Source organism: Hippocampus bargibanti, linkage group LG12 (assembly GCF_051943395.1).
Source record: "Hippocampus bargibanti isolate YZ-2025 linkage group LG12, ASM5194339v1, whole genome shotgun sequence".
Lineage (NCBI taxonomy): Eukaryota > Metazoa > Chordata > Actinopteri > Syngnathiformes > Syngnathidae > Hippocampus > Hippocampus bargibanti.
The window spans coordinates 5,707,664-5,727,500 of NC_142745.1; the positions used below are offsets into that span (position 1 = coordinate 5,707,664).

At 41.9% G+C, this 19,837-nt stretch overlaps 2 protein-coding genes across 3 annotated transcripts in view; one reads left to right on the forward strand and one right to left on the reverse strand.

The window, feature by feature from the left end:
- The first annotated feature begins 558 nt into the window (after positions 1-558).
- usp49 (ubiquitin specific peptidase 49) lies at positions 559-11,831 on the forward strand. 2 transcript variants are annotated; one of them, XM_089010290.1, is made up of 7 exons: positions 559-582; positions 2,233-2,347; positions 3,247-4,717; positions 6,637-6,844; positions 7,426-7,534; positions 8,122-8,327; positions 8,398-9,063. In XM_089010290.1, exons 3-7 carry the CDS (start codon positions 3,317-3,319, stop codon positions 8,499-8,501), a joined length of 2,028 nt encoding a protein of 675 aa, XP_088866416.1. In that variant the 5' UTR covers positions 559-582; positions 2,233-2,347; positions 3,247-3,316; the 3' UTR covers positions 8,502-9,063. The 2 variants fall into 2 exon arrangements, with proteins under 2 accessions (XP_088866416.1, XP_088866417.1); XM_089010291.1 differs by lacking the exons at positions 559-582; positions 2,233-2,347 and adding exons at positions 9,495-9,508; positions 11,217-11,831 and having other exon boundaries at positions 3,309-4,717; positions 8,398-8,491.
- A 1,313-nt stretch (positions 11,832-13,144) lies between these two features.
- Positions 13,145-19,837, reverse strand: part of tmcc2 (transmembrane and coiled-coil domain family 2) — a 10,161-nt gene continuing 3,468 nt past the window's right edge. The window contains exons 3-5 of the mRNA XM_089011019.1: positions 17,734-18,353; positions 16,074-16,209; positions 13,145-15,052 (exon numbers count right to left, since the gene is read on the reverse strand). Coding sequence (XP_088867145.1) covers positions 14,753-15,052; positions 16,074-16,209; positions 17,734-18,353 — 1,056 coding nt within the window. The 3' untranslated portion in view covers positions 13,145-14,752. The remainder of the gene's footprint in view (positions 15,053-16,073; positions 16,210-17,733; positions 18,354-19,837) is intronic.

Genomic DNA, 19,837 nt, shown 5'->3' on the forward strand with positions numbered 1-19,837 from the left:
TGTGAAATAAATATTTTGGAGCTTTTTAACAAATCCTCCTTACGTTTGATTTGTGTTCAACTTTCATTCAACGACTATTGATGCTTATGTGCCCCCTTTTTTTAATTGGGTCACAAAGATGAGAAAATGCATACCATACGAAATAAGATCTAAAACGTTCCAGTCGTCACTATAATTAATGGTTGTCTGAAGGTTCTGTTTTCATGTAATTGTAACCAGAGTCAAGAATACTGCAGCATTTGTAATGCAGGACGTCTTTAAAGCGTGTCATGAATTAAACGCAAACCTCAGTGTTGACACCGAGGTCGGGCTCCTCCTCGCCCAGTTCGGGGCATTGAGCTTGGGTTATTGTTCCATGTGGCCTCGGTGGGTGGGTGGACCGACGGCCGGGCCACCCTGCTGCCTGTTGTTCCGCCACTCGGCCAATGGGAGGCCGACTGCCGCTCAGCCTGCGTCCAATGGGAGCGGCGGGGTCCGGGCTTGCATCGAGAGTTGGGTTGTTCAATCTGAGTGAGGACAACAAGCAGATTTTTTTTTCTTCCCATCTAATGTGCCGGATGGAAGCGTTCCGCTCCGGCGATGGTAACATTACACCCGCTATCTTCCTGTTATCGCATCGCAACTCGTTATAAACAAACATCGTTACCGTCCGCCGTGGATGTCAGCGGGGAGTTTGCACTCGCGTAGCGGCGCAGTGCGATAGCTAAGAGGGTAAATCGGCGACCGACAACTGCGGCGAGGTCAACTTCAATTAACACAGGGGGCAACGCGAACTACAAGCACACCATGTAACAATAAACCTGCGACTCGTGTTTATCTCCGTTAAAGTGCTATCAGAGACGCCCCCTCGGTTACTTGACGGGAGGCTAGCGGCGCCGCGGCGTCCTCTTTGCCAGGTTAGCATGGAGCGAGCGCGAGCTAACTTGGTGGCCGCGCAGCCTCAACAAAGTTGCTGGATGTTCTCCGGAAGAGAGGGAGAGGGGCTCTTCTTCACGCCCCTTTGTTCTGCTTCGACGCGGAGGTGGAAGCAGTGAAGTAGCATAGCATGGTTGCAAAGAACCGCTCGAACAATCGAGATTAAAATAACCACGGCAGACCTGTGGTCTATCAGATAACAGGCAACGCAGTGCAGTTCGTACGATTAGCGACTACGGTGCATGAAATCCTTGTTTATTTCAATTGCCACTGCATTAAGACCTCACCATATACATCTCGAGCTCAACACATGTGATTCAGTGCTTTACGACTCGAAAGAATCCAAGGCACATTTGTATGGAGATTCATCACCATTAAGGTTTGTGTTTCCATCGCGTTTGCATGTAAATAGTAAAAAAAGATAAAGCCTCTTTGACAACAATGCGTTCCATGGTTACCTGAATATTATCTGCAAATTTTATCAAATCTACAATAAACATTTTCAGATGGTTCTTTTCCACTAATCTTTTGTGTCACCAATACCTCGAGCCAGAATGTTCAATAGCATCCATTATGGGGTGCATCAAGTGGTTTTTATGTCCATCTTGTAGTTAACAAGCATGGTAAGAGAATTCTAGCTTCACTGTAAAAAAAAAAATCAATACAGTAAAGTCTCGTTATATCGATATTCAAGGGAGTCCAAAAAAATATCGATATAACCGGGACTATCGATATACCCGACCCTGTTTGCATGTAATTTTCTCCGTGCGTGCATAGAAATAGTATCGATATAACCGGGACTATCGATATATCCGATATCGATATAACGAGACTTTACTGTATCTGGAAAAAAGTCATTCAGATTAAGGATTTATAGGCAATATCCCATTGAAAAGCATGCCACTGGAATATCTTCCCTTTAAAATTGGTACGTGAAAACCAAACATATTTTGAATGTTGTTTTTCCAGGATTACTCATGATGGAGTATGAATTGAGTGTTGTTTTCTCTCCTCAATGCTTGTTCCTTCCTCCTTGTTGAAGAAATCTGAAGCTGTTCATTTCAGTGTAAAAAAATCGAACCGCTATGCTCTTCATAGAAAAGCGCAGCTAATTTGAACCTTGAAGTGACCACATGATAAACCACATGAGTTCCAACTAGTTTGTTTAAATCCCGCTCAAGGCACACAGATTAAACTCAGGATTCCTGGAGATCACAGACACTTAAGTTGAATGCGGCGTACACCTTTTTTGTTTTAAACTTTGCACGCATTTCAAGTTCATAACGCCGATTCACTTTTGATCTATATCTCCCTCAGAATATTCCAGTGGCTGCTGCTGATGACAGTGGATATGGATGATACAGAGCATTGCTGTTTTCTTCAAACTCGGTGAGGTTTTATGTGAAATCTGATCCATCCAACTATTTGATGAGTAAGCACTTTTCCCTTCTTCTATGTTCACTTACAATCCATATTTTTCCAATTCAAGACTTAGAGGCTTCAATGTGTCCACAGTGTGAATTAAAATCTTATTTACAGTCGTCCATAAAAAAAATACGGCTGGGTGGATGTTCCCCCACTGCAACGTGTTTTTCAGTGAGAGAAAAAAATGCTCCCTCTGTGCTGACAGCCAGATCAGCCAGGTAACATTTGAGATGAGATAACACTTGGACAAATTCCCAAGTCACAGAAGCAAAGTTATGAAAGGAATAGAAAAGGAAAAAGAATAAGCAGGAAAAACAAAATATAGAGGCGGCCACTTTCGCAGTGCCATTTGTAAAACAAGCCCTAACAGGAGTGGGAAACCCGCACGTGTTCTCAATGTGGGACCACCACAGCGGCGATTTCAACCTGCCAGTTTGTGCTATTTCTGTACAACCATTTTAACGCTATTGAAGATAATTGGATGGAAACAATCAAAAACCCCTTATCAGCCCAGCGAGGCCCGTATTTTATGTTTTTTTTTTAATCATTTCAAATACAGGTAACATCCGACTTTACGACTGGGTTCCATTGCGACCAAACGGTCATAAGTCAAAATCGTCTCAAGTGGAAATCCATTCAAAATGTTAAATAGAGACACTTAATGGCTTGCAAACGACCTGATACGGTGATGACTGTAAAGTGTCCTTGAGAGACTTGAGATTTGCGCTTATAAATGAAAAAAGTGTGTGTATGTATGTGTGTATATATATATATATATATATATATATATATATATATATATATATATATATACACATATAATACACATATATACACACACACACACACACACACACACACAATATAAATTCCGCCAATCTAATGAAATGTAATTGCAACCCGCAGAATGACTTGGTACTCGGCGAGAGGACGTGCGTCCTACCACTGAGGGGCCCCCCCATGTGCATGTGGAGAGATGGATCGCTGTAAGCACGTGGTGCGCCTTCGCCTGGGCCACGACCACTCCATCCTCAATCCGCAGAAATGGCATTGTGTGGACTGCAGCACCACCGATTCGGTGTGGGCATGCCTAAAGTGCTCCCACGTGGCCTGCGGACGCTTCATGGAAGAGCACTCTCTCAAACACTTTCAGGAGTCCCATCACCCACTGGCCATGGAGGTGCGGGAGCTGGACGTCTTCTGCTTTGCTTGCGGGGACTATGTACTCAATGACAACGCAGAGGGAGACCTCAAGCTCCTCCGAGGGGCCCTCTCCACCGTTCGCAACCCCGGGACGCGCTCGCTGCGCTCCTCGGTGTGGAGGGCGTACGCCCACCGGGGCGGGGAGAGCGGGCCGCAGCCTCCCATGCAGCTGGCGTTGCGTCACAGGAGAAAAACCCTCCTGGCCAAGATGCTTCAGAGGTGGACGAGCAGACATAAAGAGCTGCAGGCGGAGCACCAAGAGAAGCTGGACGAGGCCAAAAGACAAAAGAAAGAGGTGAAAAGGAGACTGTTGGAAGAGCTGGTCAGCGTCCCGCCCAGAAAGAGCGCTCGGCTTCTCACTCAGGCGCCACGTTCGACCATCACGCTCATTCCCTGTAAGTTCCGAGACCCTCCGGAACGCCTACCTCCTCCTCCTGCTCCGCCCAAGAGGCCTTCTCTCCTTGCCTTGTCACGAAAGACCCCCACGAACGGCAGAGCCGCAAAACTCAGGCGGTACTACTCGGCCCACTCGGCGAGCCGCCGTCGGCTCGCTCCCGGGGTCACCGGTCTGCGTAACCTGGGGAACACGTGCTACATGAACTCCATCTTGCAAGTGTTGAGTCACCTGCAGAAATTCAGGGAGTGTTTTCTCACTTTGGACCTGTGCGAGACCGAGGAACTGCTGGCCAAGAGCAACCAGGCGCAGGGGGTGAAGGCGGTAGCCGGAAGTGTGGTCAGCGGCGGGAACGTGCCTCTGACCTCTTGTCCCCTGGGACGCGTGGGAAATCTGACGGTGGGCAAAAAGGAAAGCCCCCCGCCCGCCCCTCAGACTGCCGAGTTGGTCCAACCCAAGGAGACCCGTTGCTCCACCCGCCAGCAGATGTCCCTGTGCCATGAATTGCATACTCTATTCAGGGTCATGTGGTCGGGCCGTTGGTCTTTGGTCTCTCCCTTCGCCATGCTGCACTCCGTGTGGAACCTCATCCCGGCTTTCCGCGGCTACGACCAACAGGACGCGCAGGAGTTCCTGTGCGAGCTGCTGGACAAGGTGCAGCAGGAGCTGGACACGGAGGCCTCCAAACGGCGGATCGTCATCCCCATCACCAAGAGGAAGCTTTCCAAGCAAGTGCTCAAGGTGCTCAACACCATCTTTCATGGCCAACTACTCAGCCAGGTGAGTCTGGCAACATCTACCATTGGGCCTCTTTTTCTCCTAACTTTTCAACTGCCTTATTTTTTTTTGGAGAAATGGGGTCCAGCAGAGTTCCTTTCACATGTTTGAAAACCGCATTCCTACAATGGTAGCCTGCTTGTCGTATGTTTTTCAGTCAGGTTGTCTGCAAAAGTGAGAAAGGCTAAATATAGATGTATATATTACCATATTTTCCGGTGTGTAAGGCGCACCCAAAAATGTTTGATTTTCTTCAAAAGATGACATTCGGCCTTGTATGCAGGTGCACCTTTATATGTGACATAATATTGAGCCACAACAGGTGTCAACTACTGTCACCGGCCACTGACTCCCATTTCCCCCAGTAGAAGTCATGTGTCACCCCAGCCTCTACTGTAGCTCCTTATAATGTGGTGTGCCTTATATTTGGAAAACATTTCTATATTTATATATTTTTAAAACCTTTTTTCATTCATTAAAGGTGCGTCTTACAGTCCGGTGCGCCCTATATATTGAAAACACACCATTCATTGGAGATGCGCCTTATAGTCCAGTCCCGCTTACACACGGGAAAATACAGTACCTTTAGCAAGATCGCAGTCTAATTTCTCATGCAGTATGAGTTATTTTGATGCCTATTTTCTTTTTTTTCTCGCCAAGCTCACTTTCATTCATTGTTTTCTTCTGTATTTTTAAGCGTCATAGCATCGAGATTGTAAAATATTAACTCATTCACTGCCAGACGCTGTGCAAAAATGTGTCCACTCCAGTGCCAGGGTTTTTGTCAATTTCAATCAAATTGCAGGACCCACAGAATACTGACTTTTAGGACTACATGAACATTCAATGCAGCTTAAGTAAGCTTAGACTCTCTTCTTTCATCAGAAAGTCGATTGTATTTGGCTCTAGAATTATCAGCAATGGAAATGGGGGACGGCTGGACAAAAGGCAAATGCTGCCCTCTTGTGGGAGGGAAAAATTACCAGACGTCTGACCGCAGCTTGATTCTCACCCCCCTCCACAAGAAAAAACAAAACCCGAACAAATTTGGGAATGGCGCTCCACATAATATTATAAAATCCGGAATAAATTTGGGAATGGCAATGAATAAGTTAATAAAAAATATATATTTGTGATTATGTGTTAGTTGTTGGTCAGGGGCAACCTACATTTTAGGTGAACTAAAAGTTGACTATTTTTTCTCCTGTTGCCATTGGTTTGTTCTCTGCATTTTTTAGCATTATGGCTTGCTTGTCCTGTTTATATTTTGTCTACAGTAGGCACATGTAAAAGAAAAAAATGCCCAGCCATGTCCATCTAATCTCCCCACAGCCCTTAAAATCAACAGTGCTGTCCCTTGTAACTTAAAACAATATCAACAATGTGACCGTTTCGTTATCAATCAGATTTAAAATCCTTCTCACGGGACCAGCGAGCGACCCAACAGTGACGCCAGCATTCTATTCTCTGATTGGTTGGTCAGAGCAAAACCGCTCAACTGACACAACACGGTACAGTCAGCATCTCTGGTGAATGTTGAGAAATACAAATTTTCCACCGCCTCCAGACAATGTAAGGGGCGCACTTGAGTGCTCTTGTGTTGCATTTTGCTGTAATTTGGCATCATTCGTGGGGAATTTAATTTGGGTGAGTCAGTACATAAAGGCCCCAAGTACCAAATGCTCAGCCCACCTCTGATTGGATCTCCGATGAGCGTGCAGATGTACTAAAAGGCAGGCCTTAACGTGATATAGAACAACAGCGCATCTTCGTCATTCTCCTAAATGAGAAATTACAAACATCATCTTTGTTATTAGCCCACTACAAACAGATGTCTCATATGTTTTCTCGACAGCCTGACTGAATTGCATTTCGAGGCTACGACTCAGCTTTCTCCCCCCGACCCCCCCATTTCTGTCCAGGTGACGTGCCTGTCCTGCAAGCACAAGTCAAACACAGTTGAGCCATTCTGGGACTTGTCTCTGGAGTTTCCCGAGCGCTATCACAGCGTCAACAAAGGCGCCGGCTCCACAGCCTATCAGCGCAGCTGCACCCTCACCGAAATGCTGTCTAAGTTCACTGAGATGGAAGCACTCGAAGGCAGCATTTATGCCTGCAACCACTGCAACAGTGAGTCCAGCCTTTGGACTTTGACCCGTGTGCGCCTCCTCGTCTGACAATGTTTCACTTCTCCAACAGGGAAGTGGGCGTCAGCCATTCCAATGTATTTCCTTACTGAATTGTTATGTGCTTATTCAAGATTTAAGGCGGGGTGCATCATATAGAATGCTTAACTCATTCACTGACAGATATGTGCAAAAATGCGTCCACTCCAGTGCCAGGGTTTTTGTCATTTTAACTCAAATTCCAGGACCCACAGAATATTGAGTTTTAGGACGACTTTTTTTTTTTCAGAAAAAAAAAGTTAATTCCAAAGTTATATGGGTCTGCAGTTATCTGAACTTGAAATGGGGGTGGCTGTACAGAAGGCAAATGATGCCTCCTAGTGGGAGGGAAAACATTGCCAGAGGTCAGACCAGTGCTTTCTCGGGACCAGCACTTTAATTTTGGGAATGGCAATGAATAATTTAAGATTATATTGTGTCAACAAAAACCTTTTTTTTTTTTTTTTGCGACTTTCTATATTTTTGCCCTCCCGCTCTTAACTTTCAAGCAATAATTTTTCATCTTGCTCTCATGTGATTTGCCAGAGAGAAGAAGGAAAACATCCCACAAGCCTTTAGTTCTTTCAGAAGCCCATAAGCAGCTTATGATCTACCGTTTACCTCAGGTTCTACGGCTGCACCTCAAGCGCTTCAGGCAAGTTCCTTTGTATTCCATCAGAATGTATTACAATCTTTTAACAATGTATCTTCTTTCATGAAGATCAATGTCCAAAAATAAAAGTGACTACCATATTTTCCGGTGTATAAAGTGCACCCAAAAGCCTTGATTTACTTCAGAAGATGACCATGTGCCTTATACGCCTTATATATGAAGTATTATTGAGCCACAACAGGTCTCACAACTACTGTCAGCAGCCACGACTCAATTTCCCCTCCTGTAGAAGATTATGTGTGTAACCCCAGCCGCTATTGTAGCGCCTCATAATGTGGTGTGCCTTATATTTGGAAAACTTTTACATGTTTATACATTATATTTAGAAAACATTTAACATTCATTGATGGTGTACATTCTAGTCCGGTGCGCCTTATATATGGAAAAAGTTTGATAATACACCGTTCATTGGGGGGGGGGGGTGTCTGATACACCGGAAAATACGGTATTTAAATCCCTATCTTCACTAGTTTTGCTCCAAAAACAAAGTCTCTCATGAGCAAAGTTTCTACTCGCTTGATCGAACTCAATGTTAGTGACATGAACAAAGCTCTGTGTTGCACGGGCAGATGGTCTGGGAGGAACCATCGAGAGAAAATCGGCGTCCACGTGGCCTTCGACCAGGTACTGAACATCAAAGCCTATTGCTGCACGGGCTCGGGTCACTCTGTTCACAGAGGAGGCTACACCTACGACCTATCAGCCGTGGTGATGCACCACGGCAAGGGATTTGGCTCAGGGCACTATACCGCATACTGCTACAACACAGAAGGAGGTGAGAATGATTGACGAATGCGGCGTTGCAAGTGCAGTATCGAATCTAACCGGATTGGTGTGCCTCATAGGTTTCTGGGTCCACTGCAACGACTCTGAGATGAAGGTTTGCAGTGTGGAGGAAGTGTGCAACACTCAGGCCTACATTCTCTTCTACACCCAGAGGTCTGCTTAGGGACTTCTCGCTGTGAGCCTGAGCTGCATTTATGAAATTGTTTTGCACCCTGATGTCACCAAACACTCTCTAAAATAGTAATCGGGGCTTAATGTTTCGATTATGTTCCCGGCAGACCGTGGCGATCACATTTCCGACCATTATAGACAAAGCAAATGTGACAGACCCTAAACATTTTTTTTGCCACAACAGTCACTGTGTTGGTTAGCCTCTGTGGCAGTACTTCGAAGCCAGCAAAACTTTGATTTGGACAAGAAAGGAAATAAAAAATACAAAATCCATGGCCACGTATCCCAAATGCCACGAGAACATCATATAAACAGAGCATGGACTGACAAATGTCCAGTGGATTTGCACAGACCTCCGTCAAGGTTTACAGACATTCAAGTGCCCTCAACTTTGTTTGTTTGTGGGCATCCATATATTGGATCGGATTGTACCACATTTGATTCTGCAACAGGGGGAACCATGACACAGCAAGAAGAGGAAATACATTTTTCTTTCTGCGTTTTTTGACTCAGATTACCAACAAAATGTATGAAGGACTATTAAAGCCACGTGTAATAATAATGAAGTTGTGTAAACACAAAAACAAAGTTGCAATCGTTTCAATCATAGTAAACATTAGCCTGTCCCGTCCTACCAGAGTTAGTCACGATGATGCATGATTTGTAATCCTCCATTTAAAGGACAACCGACATCACTTTTTTGTTTCCTAACTGACATCAGAAAAATGTTTTATAGCATCTAAAATACCCAAAACACGCAGTATGATATTTTTATTCGAATGCAAAACACCAATAAAAATGACTTAAAGTGTCCAAATTCTGCAAAAAAATTGAGCTGCGAATTGGGCATTTTCAGAAAGTCCCGCCCCCAGTTCGTGACGTCACGCCATGACGTCTTGCATTGCTGGAGAATCAAAACAATGGCTTCAGATTTGGAGAATATGCTTTCTTGTTACTCATCCAGTTATGAATATGATTCAAATAGTTCTGAAGAGGAAAGCATACATGTTTGCAATAGATTAAAGAAGTCCTTCTGTGTCATTTTGAGGCATCGGGACTGCAATGTAGCGTCCCAGAAAAGAGGCAGAAAATGGCGACCAAGCTCCCTGTGAAGAGTTAATCCACCCGTTTCCACAGGCTGATAAATTCCTTATATGGAGCTTGGTCGCCCTCTTCTGGCTCTTTTTGGTGCAACATGACGTTTTCAGACCAAACAAGCACAGCAAAATGCATTGACGTGATGGAAGGACTGCTACAATGTGTTCTTTTTTTCGGTCAGGGGCATTCCTTCAGTGATGTCACGTACGGACTCGTCACCAACTCAAAAACAAGACTTCCGGAATATTCAGCGCGAGTCGTAAAACGTAAAATATAGCTATATGCGGTGGAATCTTTGTAAAATACGCTCAGTAGAAGTCATTTGAAGCCATTTTACAAATTATGGACACAACTTGTCCGGAGACGTCGGTTGTCCTTTAAGACATAATATTACAAGAGTAAAAAACAAAAAAAGACAATTTGTGTCGTATATGTGTCCCTAAATTGGGTGGCAACGAGCCCGGGGTGTACGTCACCTCCGCTGAAGTCTGGTGGGATGGGATCCAGCTCAACCTGTAAACGGAATGAGGACAAACGCTATTAAAAAATTGCATGAATATATATGGCAGCTCTCTAGACATAGACAGCGGCTGCTCGCCTCCAAATGTTGCCTTTAGGTCAACGTGGAATTTTAACATTCACTTGTTAAAACGGCAACTTCATCCTTCACCTATTTTTATTTTCTTACTCAGTATTTCTACTCAAATGTGTCAAATTGCAATACATTAGAATTTGATAACATCACTACTTCATTCTTTTCGGAATATGACAATTTTTTCCCCTTTATGGCTCGAATAGTCCTTCATAATAACATTTGATGTAATGTTGTTCCACACTTCTCCACAAAATCGTGCTAATGAAGAATTTCAATTTTCGCTAATCCTTGCGAACCAAACAAAACATTAGCATCAATAGGCGAGGTAATTTAGTCAATGTGTTTCAAGCTCCATTTTCCGAAACTTTTTCATAAATGAAGCTACAGATTGGTCCGCCTGTGGGACCAGGAGACTGTGCGAGCGGGTTCGATTCGGTCCTGCTGAATACCCAGTGGTGTCCTTGCATTTAAAGAAAAAAAAGCTCATTTATATTAAGTATGAGGACCGAGCAGGTACACATACGTGAAACTGCATTTTATGTTGAACACAATACAACACATAATCTGTATCCCATTACTTTTTTTGTTTGTTTTGATTTTTTTTTATCACCTAGAACACTTATATTTCGTAGCTTTACGTATGACAAGAGCGGGAGTAACTCTCCCCAAAATGGGCCATCTTACTTGAAACAAGAGTCGGAGAATTTCAGACTGTGTTCCATGTTGTCCTAATTTTTATTTCATGTATTTTTTTTTGTAAAATGTCACTTTTTGATTCCTCACCATTGACATCATGATGTCGTCTCCTGGTTTGTATGTTCTCCTTAGCGAGCTCACTTGAGTTCACTCTGTGTTTAATTGCCATGAAAGGAAGCCAAAAGGACATTTGACTGAGAAGTGACAGATTGATTTTGAGAATTGGGTGGGAATTTGCTCATCTAGCTGGTCCTAGCTTTGTGATTGTTCATCTTTTTCGATTTTTTTTATTGCTCCTGTATGACTTCTACATGGGAGCTCCCACCCACCATTCTCCCTCATTGAGTTCATGTGGAGATAAGACCGGCGATGGAGAAAAGCCACTGCAGAAGTGATGAATGTTTCTTTTTTTCCTCTTTTTCAAGAGACATTTGGTACCTTAACTTTTAGCACCTGAAAGCAATATATTGTAAATCTTAAACCTTTACGGGATTTTAAGATCAAATCAGGAATCGTTTTTTTCTACTCTGCTGTTTTTATTAAAGTCTTTAGAATTTGCTAGCTAATTGAGAAGAAACACTTGTGTTTGATACGAGTGCAATCCACACTACATTTGTCAACTTCAAGTCAGAAACAATCTTAATGACGATGAATGTCCTACTGCTTAGAGGTCAGGTGAGTTCTGTTGTTTACTGTAAGAATACATGTCATCTATGTAATCGTCATATGGGTTTTACCTGACAGTTATTAAAAACACAAAGCAATTTCTTGTAAGATTCTGAGCCATTTTTTGCTGACGAATGCAATTTACCCTTTAGACTTTGTTCTTCTAATATTCAGTCCACCACTCAATCCCCACAATCCAATGATATTCCAAGATTGACGAACGTTACAGGTTTGTGATGTGTGCTGTCATCAAGCCATCATCTGACAACAGGCAGTAGTTTGGCAAAGTACAAAAAAAATCTGCCAAACGAGGCTTCGAATTGATTCATCACACTCATTTTAAGTTTACGGCCAAACTAAAGATAGAGAGATTCTAACACCGTGCGCAGGATTTGCTAGCTTAATGCTAACATGCAACACACAAGACATGCTAACAAAGAATCATTTATGCCTTTGTGTATTAATACTAAATGCAACGGGCGTTTAGATAACAATGACACTTACCAGCATATATTCTTCAGCCTCTCAAAAGAATAACAACAATACATTTTATTTATAAGCGCCTTTCAAAACTCTCAAGGACACTTAGTGGCTACTGTCTACTCGTGTCTACTCTACTCGTGTAAACTTCGCTAAAGAGTCCAAGGTGTGTGCAACCGTTTTAATTACGATCATTCAATTTCTCACTCACTGTTTTTAATGAGTACATGCAGGTGCTATTTGTCTTATTAAGAATCAAATAGCAATATTTTTTATTTGAACTTTTATTGGGAACCTGCAATTAATTTGTGCGATTACTTTTAATTTAAATGGGGAACGGCAACTTTGGTGATATATTTTTTTGTGTTGGGTCTGATTTGACTCATTTCAAATCTAAAACTCATATTTTTTCTACACGTTTTGAGCTACATGTTCTCCCTTTTTCTGAAAACATGACAATGTATGCATGTAAATAAAACAATATAAATTGGAATACAGTAGTTACACGCTTTGGAATCTAACAAAACAGCCACAATGAAATATAATTTACAACGAGATGCGCTTGATTACAAGGTCTAGAGAAAAGACAACATTAATTTTATTAATTCCTACTATATCTTTCTTTTTGAATATAGTACCCATGTTTGGGGAGCTACATGTTGTGTCGAATTGTATTGAGTATTGTTCGACTTTGTAGTTGCTTGGTTATATGTATTTGCAACACAAGGGTCAACCTGATTAATATAGTTATGCTGTACAGTAGTATAGTTAAGAAATAAAAGATATTCATTGAGTTTATGTTTATATTTATATTTGCAATTGTTTCCCAGAATGGAAAGATTGGCTGAAAATTTATCAGTGACCTACTTTGAATTAATTAAGGTCCTGAATTATTTATTTCCTCTTGAAAGATTGGAACCCTCAAAAGAAATACAATCTAGTCCAGACAAAGATTCGGCTGACGACAGGGAATTAGCTGTATTTTTATTATTAAAGCTTTCCTGTCAACATATGCTTTGCTTTACTTTATAAACTAACATCAGGAGGGAAGTGGCAGAGTAAGTATATTTATCACAATTTGTAATAAAACGGAAATATTTATTTGTAGATATTTTTTTTTTTTTTTTTTGCAAACTGGTTAGAAACATTTACACAAATTGACATGCCAGCTCATTTGACACCATGGACGAAAGCAGATCTATGACAATTGTAATGAAATATATCATCTATGGAGGGGAAATCTTTGACAGGGTGATGAAACATTTTAACAGCTAAAGGCTTTGTTCAATGGCAGCTAAGGGAAAACAGCCAGAAATGTGTCCAAAAAAGCCTACTTGCAAACAGCAACAAACTAAGAATGACATTGATTTAACAAGTGGACATTTTATCAGGTAAACCTGCACTCTGAAATAGGTGAAAGGAATGCACTATGAATGTATCAACTTTTAAAGTGTAATGTGAAGTGAAAATAAATGTCTAATCATAGACACAGAATCATATTTGTGTGTCTATGTATATCTTGCATTAAATATTGCAACTGTCCAGGCGTACCGAATAAAATGTCCAGCGGGCGTTTACCTGGCGAAATTCATTACTGTATTGTCATCAATTGAAATACCAACCGGTGCCAGTTCACATGAGGACATGCTTGATAAGCACATAAACATTCAAGAGAGAGAAAAGAAAAATAAATAAATAAAATGTCATCACAAATCAGCGTCTCACATGAAGCTCAGCCTCCTGAGTCCTATCCCGCTAATTCGTAGTGCGTATATTTTAAAAGAGCAATTAGAAAAAAAGGTGATGTTTTTTGGTGACAGCAGTGTAAATCGATTATTGGTCATCCACTTCAAAAAGGTTGTCGATGTAGAAGCTTGGTCAAATGTTATTTTGTCCATGTTTTCATGTGGTCTTTTTCTTTTCTTTTTTTCGTCAATCCAAAGGATAGTAGAGCAGCTCACATTCTGGTCCTTCATTAACCTTTGTGCCCTCCTCTGATATTCTTGTTTTGTTCTTATGTGGTGCTCATTTTGGCTTTGGCCAGATGTTTATTTGAAATCCAGTTACTTTCACTCACGAGTGTCACATGACCAAACAGGTGAGCCGTGATTGGTTGTTACCTGAGCTCTAAGAAACTGTGATGTCATTTTCAGTCGACAGCAGGTGGCAAAATGGCCACCTTTGCGCTAAAAAAATTCAGTCCTTCTTAAAGAAAGAATGAATTTTGCTACTTAATTCATATTCCATAAATGAAACACTAATAAGATTGCCGTGTTTGGATTAATGGGGGGGCATAAACAAAGAAAATGTTAGATAGGACTTCCTTATTAAATCATGGCTGCTGCCGAATGGCCGCCATTAAGTCCAAACATCAAATGTGTCAATATGTCATTCAAGATAATATCAAATATTAAGTTAGATTTTTGCAGATGAACTGGCAGGCAAGCCAAAAATATGCCAAAATGTAAACCCATTTTGAATAATATGCCTTTCTTCAAATCATTTCTACACCTAACTTGAAAACGCATTCGCCTATTCTCAGCGGCTCCTGTTTGGTAGTTTGAAACAATTCTAAAGATGTTTGTCTTATTATTTAAAACAAACATAAGGTGTCCAAATGTTCCATGTGAGGAGGGCATAAAGGATAAAAAATAAATAAACAAAACTACAAAATGGACACTCTGCTCCGTTTCCTCTGTTGGGACATCTTAGCTAGGCATAAGCCAAGGATCCACGTAGTCCCAGTGCTTCCATAAAACAAAAAGCAGCACAGTAAGCAGGACGGTAGCGCCCACCCGTGCCCGCGTTTTCATCAGCGGTGTGATGAAGTTGGCCAATGTGGACACGAACACCAGCAGCACGGCCATAAGCGCCAGGATGACATTGATGAGTTTTCCCAACAGCGCTCGTGCATTGGCGTTCTCCACCCCCTCCAGCTGGACCACCTGCTGCTGTTGCTGCTGCAACTCCAGCTTGGTGATGCGCGTCAGGCATGACTCCACCGCCTCCTGCGGGTGCACGCAAACAGAATGGAAACACACACAAAGGATGACGTTTACACTCGAGGGAGATTAATTAAAAAGACATCAACGTTCGTCCACCATTGATTCCTCTGTCCATTTGTATTGTCTACTCATCTATTATCCATCTCGCTATCGACAATTCATCACTCAACTTTATAGCATCATCAATCCATTATACATCTATCAATCAGAAATGAAACTACTGAATCATTTCAATACTAATTAGAGGACTTACTCAATTATTTTGTCAATTAATCGACTAATCGCGTAACTCATTCACTGCCAGACATGTGCAAAAATGTGTCCATTCCAGTGCCAGGGTTTTTGTCATTTTCACTCAAATTCCAGGACCCACAAAATATTGAATTTTTGGACTACATAAACATACAATGCAGCAAAAGAAACCTCCGAATCTTTTTTTTTTCCATCAGAAAAAAAGAGTTCATTCCTAAATTACATGGGTCTGGAGTTATCTGAGCTTGAAATGGGGCCTGCTGTACAAAAGGCAAATGCTGCCCCCTCCTGGAAGGGAAAAAAACATTTCCAAAGGTCTGACTAGCGCTTTAACGGTACCCCTGCAAGAAAAACAACGTCCACATCATATTTTCAATGCCAGAATAATTTCGGGAATGGCAGTGAATGAGTTTATGCGTTTTAACTGATATTTGATGATAATTTCAAGAATAATTGACAATGCAGAAAATGCACAAATTCAGGTAATGTTCTGGTTTGGTCCATAATGGATTGTCAGAATTAAAACAGCCTTTAATCATCCCACAATGGAAACATTTTGTTATATTTTTATTGATTGTTTGAATAAAAATGTTTTATTTTGAAATTGACGGATTTACTGTTGAGGAACTAAAATTCTAAGGATTTTTATGAAATAAAAAAAGTGAATTTCGCAATCAATTCTCATAAATAATACGCTCATAATTTAATAATAAATGTCAATTAATAGATGAATCATTGCACGTCTGCTATCATATTCATTATGCATCCTTACCTGAATGTCTCTTGCTCTCTCATAGGACTGATAGGCCACTTTTTCCTCCATGCTGGCCAATTCTTGTTTGAGATTGCTCATTTCGTTCTGATGAAGCTCTGTCAGGTCACTCAACTGCTCCTCTAACCGTTCATACCTGAAATTCAAGAAATTACACATCAGCCCAAAAGAAAGATTTTAAAGTACACATCAATTTATGTTTTACAATCATAAAAAAAACCCTATAACTGGCAGGAAATAGATCAAGAGTGATCCCTCGCTACTTCACCTTTTTTTCAGGGAAAAAAAAAACGTTCAGAATAAAAAAAAATGCTGAATGACTCAGGTTTTGTACAATGACAACACGATATCCCATAATTTACAGCCATGTGGACTGGCTGTGCATTTTCTCAGCCCCGCCCAGCACCGCCCTGTGTCTTATCACGTAGGTTATTATTATATAACTTGTAGATTTTTGTCTATCATGGGTGGTCCTGGTCCCCATTAACTGCAAAAAATGAGGGATTACTATGTACTATTTTAACATAGGGTGATTTATTGACTGTGCTTTTCAAGGGTAAGGCCTTTATTTTTTTTTATCTCATTAAAATACTTTTGGATCATAATTCATAATGACATACAGCACACTGAGTATACAGTATGCAGATATTTTAACATGATTGTGATTGTATGTACTTTTTATATTTTGAAGTTATATTAAATTACTTTTCATGAATTTAAACATAATTAAAAAATGTGTGTAATGTTAATTGACAGAAAAGCACTATATTTTCCGGTGTATAAAGCACACCGGAGTATAAGGTGCACCCCCAATGAATGGTGTATTTCCAAACTTTTTCAATATATAAAGCACACCAGAGTATAAGGCGCACCTTCAATGAATGAATTTTTTTCCAAATATAAGGCGCACCACATTATAAGGCACTACAGTAGATGTTGGGTTTACACACTACTTGTTCTACGACAGGAAATGGAGTCGGTGGCTGTGTAGTTGTTGCGAGACCTGTTGTGGCTCAATATGACTTCACATCCAAGGCGCACCTGCGTATAAGGCACAGGGTCATATTTTGAAGAAAATCAAGGCTTTTGGGAGCGCCTTATACACCGCAAAATATGGTACTTGTTTTTTTTTTTTCCATGCTTAAAAAAAGAGCCACTCATTTTGTAATTTTAGTCAATTCAACCATGATGATGTACTCAATTATTTAATAAGAATTTATTCCGTGCCATTTTGGGGGTGGGAAATGTAGCACCAAAAAGAGGCAGAAGATGGCGACAAAGCCGTTTCCACGGGCTGATTAATTCCTTACACGGAGCTTTGTCGCTATCTTCTGCCTCTTTTTGGTGCTACATGATGTTTTCAGACCAAACAAAGTACAGCAAAATGCATTGACGTGATGGAAGGACTGCTACAATGTGTCTTTTTTTCGGTCAGGCACGTTCCTTCAGTGACGTAGCGTGAGGACTCGTCACCAACTCAAAAACAAGACTTCCGGAATATTCAGCGCGAGTCTTAAAACGTAAAATATAGCTATATGCGGTGGAATCTTTTTAAAATACGCTCAGTAGAAGTCATTTGAAGCCATTTTACAAATTATGGACACAACTTGTCCGGAGGCGTCGGTTGTCCTTTAAGGGAGGGGTTCAGCATATATTGTACCTGTATCGTTCTTCTTGCAGACACTGTGTCATATAGGAGTAGTCGCTCTGCAGTTGGCCCTTCATGTCCTCAATGGTGTCCTCCATGTGCGCCTGGCTAGCTTTAATCTCCTGCAAACCTTCCAGGAGTGAGTCCCACGAGCTGTGCACGTGATGGTGATGATGGTGGTGACCGTCCAGCCTGGGACTTCCCATCGTGGGTCCCAACATGGGGCCTCCTCCTCCTCCCACCCCGCATGAATTGCTGCCAGGGGCCGAACCAGATGTGGCGCTGGAGCACTCGTCGTCGCTGCCGTACTTTGGGCTGGACACCAGAGTGGCGCTTCCGCTGAGGGCGCGGGGCGTTGGGGTGTCGTCGGCGTGGCCCCCGACTCCGTCCTCCAGCGTGTCCTTGAGGTGGGCGATGTTGTCCGCGCTGCCGAATTTGTTCCTGATGAGACTGGCAAACTCTCTAGGTTTGGAGACCACGGCGGTGTGAGTCAGGGCCGACACTCCGCCTTTGACGCCTTCCACGACGCCTCCGCCGAATCCGCTTATCCCCGCACGGACATTGGCACCCACGTCTTTGAGTCCTTGCTGCATGTCTCGTAGGACATCCTTGGGCTGCCGGGCCGGTCCATTCTGGATTAACGGAGATGAGCACAGGGGTGAGGTAGCTCAGATTTTTGGTCTTCAGGAGTAAAGATTGTGATGATGGAAGAGGGAAAAGGATCCTAGTTTCATATACAAGCGGAGTTTAGGTTTTGGAGATAGCAGTCACAAAACATCAGAGCACTTACTTCATACCTGTCAATGTAGACATTTTCCCCGCATTTTATCCATTTTTTAAAAATCATTTCAAATAACGTACAGCGTACTACAACTTTTATACGGGAAGATTTTTTTTTTAATGTGAACCTATTTTACAGACCATTTTGGCTCAAATACCGTTTGTCATCTAGTGGTAGCCAACTACTATGCTGCCGCCACTCGCTAGTGTTGTCACAGCAAACCAGCAAAAGTAATCCACAATCGGGTTTTTTTTATCACCGCATATGGTCAGATTGCTAAAAGCATAACGTGCACATGCACAGTAAACTGTTTGCATTTTCGCTTGTGTTAGCATTTTTTATAACTTCAAATAATGTATCTAGCTAGCTAGCTATTAGCTATCTTTTAGCTAGCTGGCTATCTATTAGCTAGCTGGTTATCTACTAGCTAGCTTGCTATTGTGTCTATTAGCTAGCTGGAGCTTTCTAGCTATTTGTGTTATTTCCGGGTTGAGTGAACGCTGGCATGTGTGGCTGCCACTGCTCACCCACAGAAAAACTTATCCTGTGACTGTGAAGTGACCTTGAGAGTTTTGAAAGGCAATTATTATTATTATTATTATTATTATGGACGACGATTCACACTTAAACGGGAATTGTAATCATATATAAGGACAGCTATTAGCCAAGGTTGACAGGTATGTTAATTTGTACAGTTCTTGGACTGTCCGAAGTTATAGCTAAAATAAAAAACTATGCTTGGTAAAAGTAAAATCAACCATATTTTCCGGTGTATAAGGCGCACCTGAGTATAAGGCACACCCCCACTCAATGGCATATTTTAAAACATTTTCCATATATAAGTCGCACCTTCAATGAAAGATAAAACGTTTTCCAAATATAATACAGTATATTAATATATAAGTTTTCCAAATATAAGGCACACCACATTATAAGCCCCTACAGTAGAGGCTGGGGTTACACACTACTTCTTCGACAGGAAATGGAATATGTGGCTGCTGACAGTAGTTGCGAGACCTATTGTGGCTCACGTATAAGGCGCACTGTGTATAAGGCGCAGGGTCAAGAAAATGAATGGCTTTTGGATGCGCCTTATACACCGGAAAATACGGTAATCGACCGTCAATCTATTTTCCATCACGCTTGGCCTCATTACTCATGGCTGACTGTGGCCGAGTGTGGAGGGGTACCCCTCTGGACTTGTCGCTTGTCGATAGCTGGGCCAATATAGACAGGCAGTGCTGAACCTAACATGCGTGTTTGGGGAATGCAGGAGGAAGCAGAAAAACATTGGAGGCAGTACAATAGAGACACACAACGCCTCAGTGACCGCAG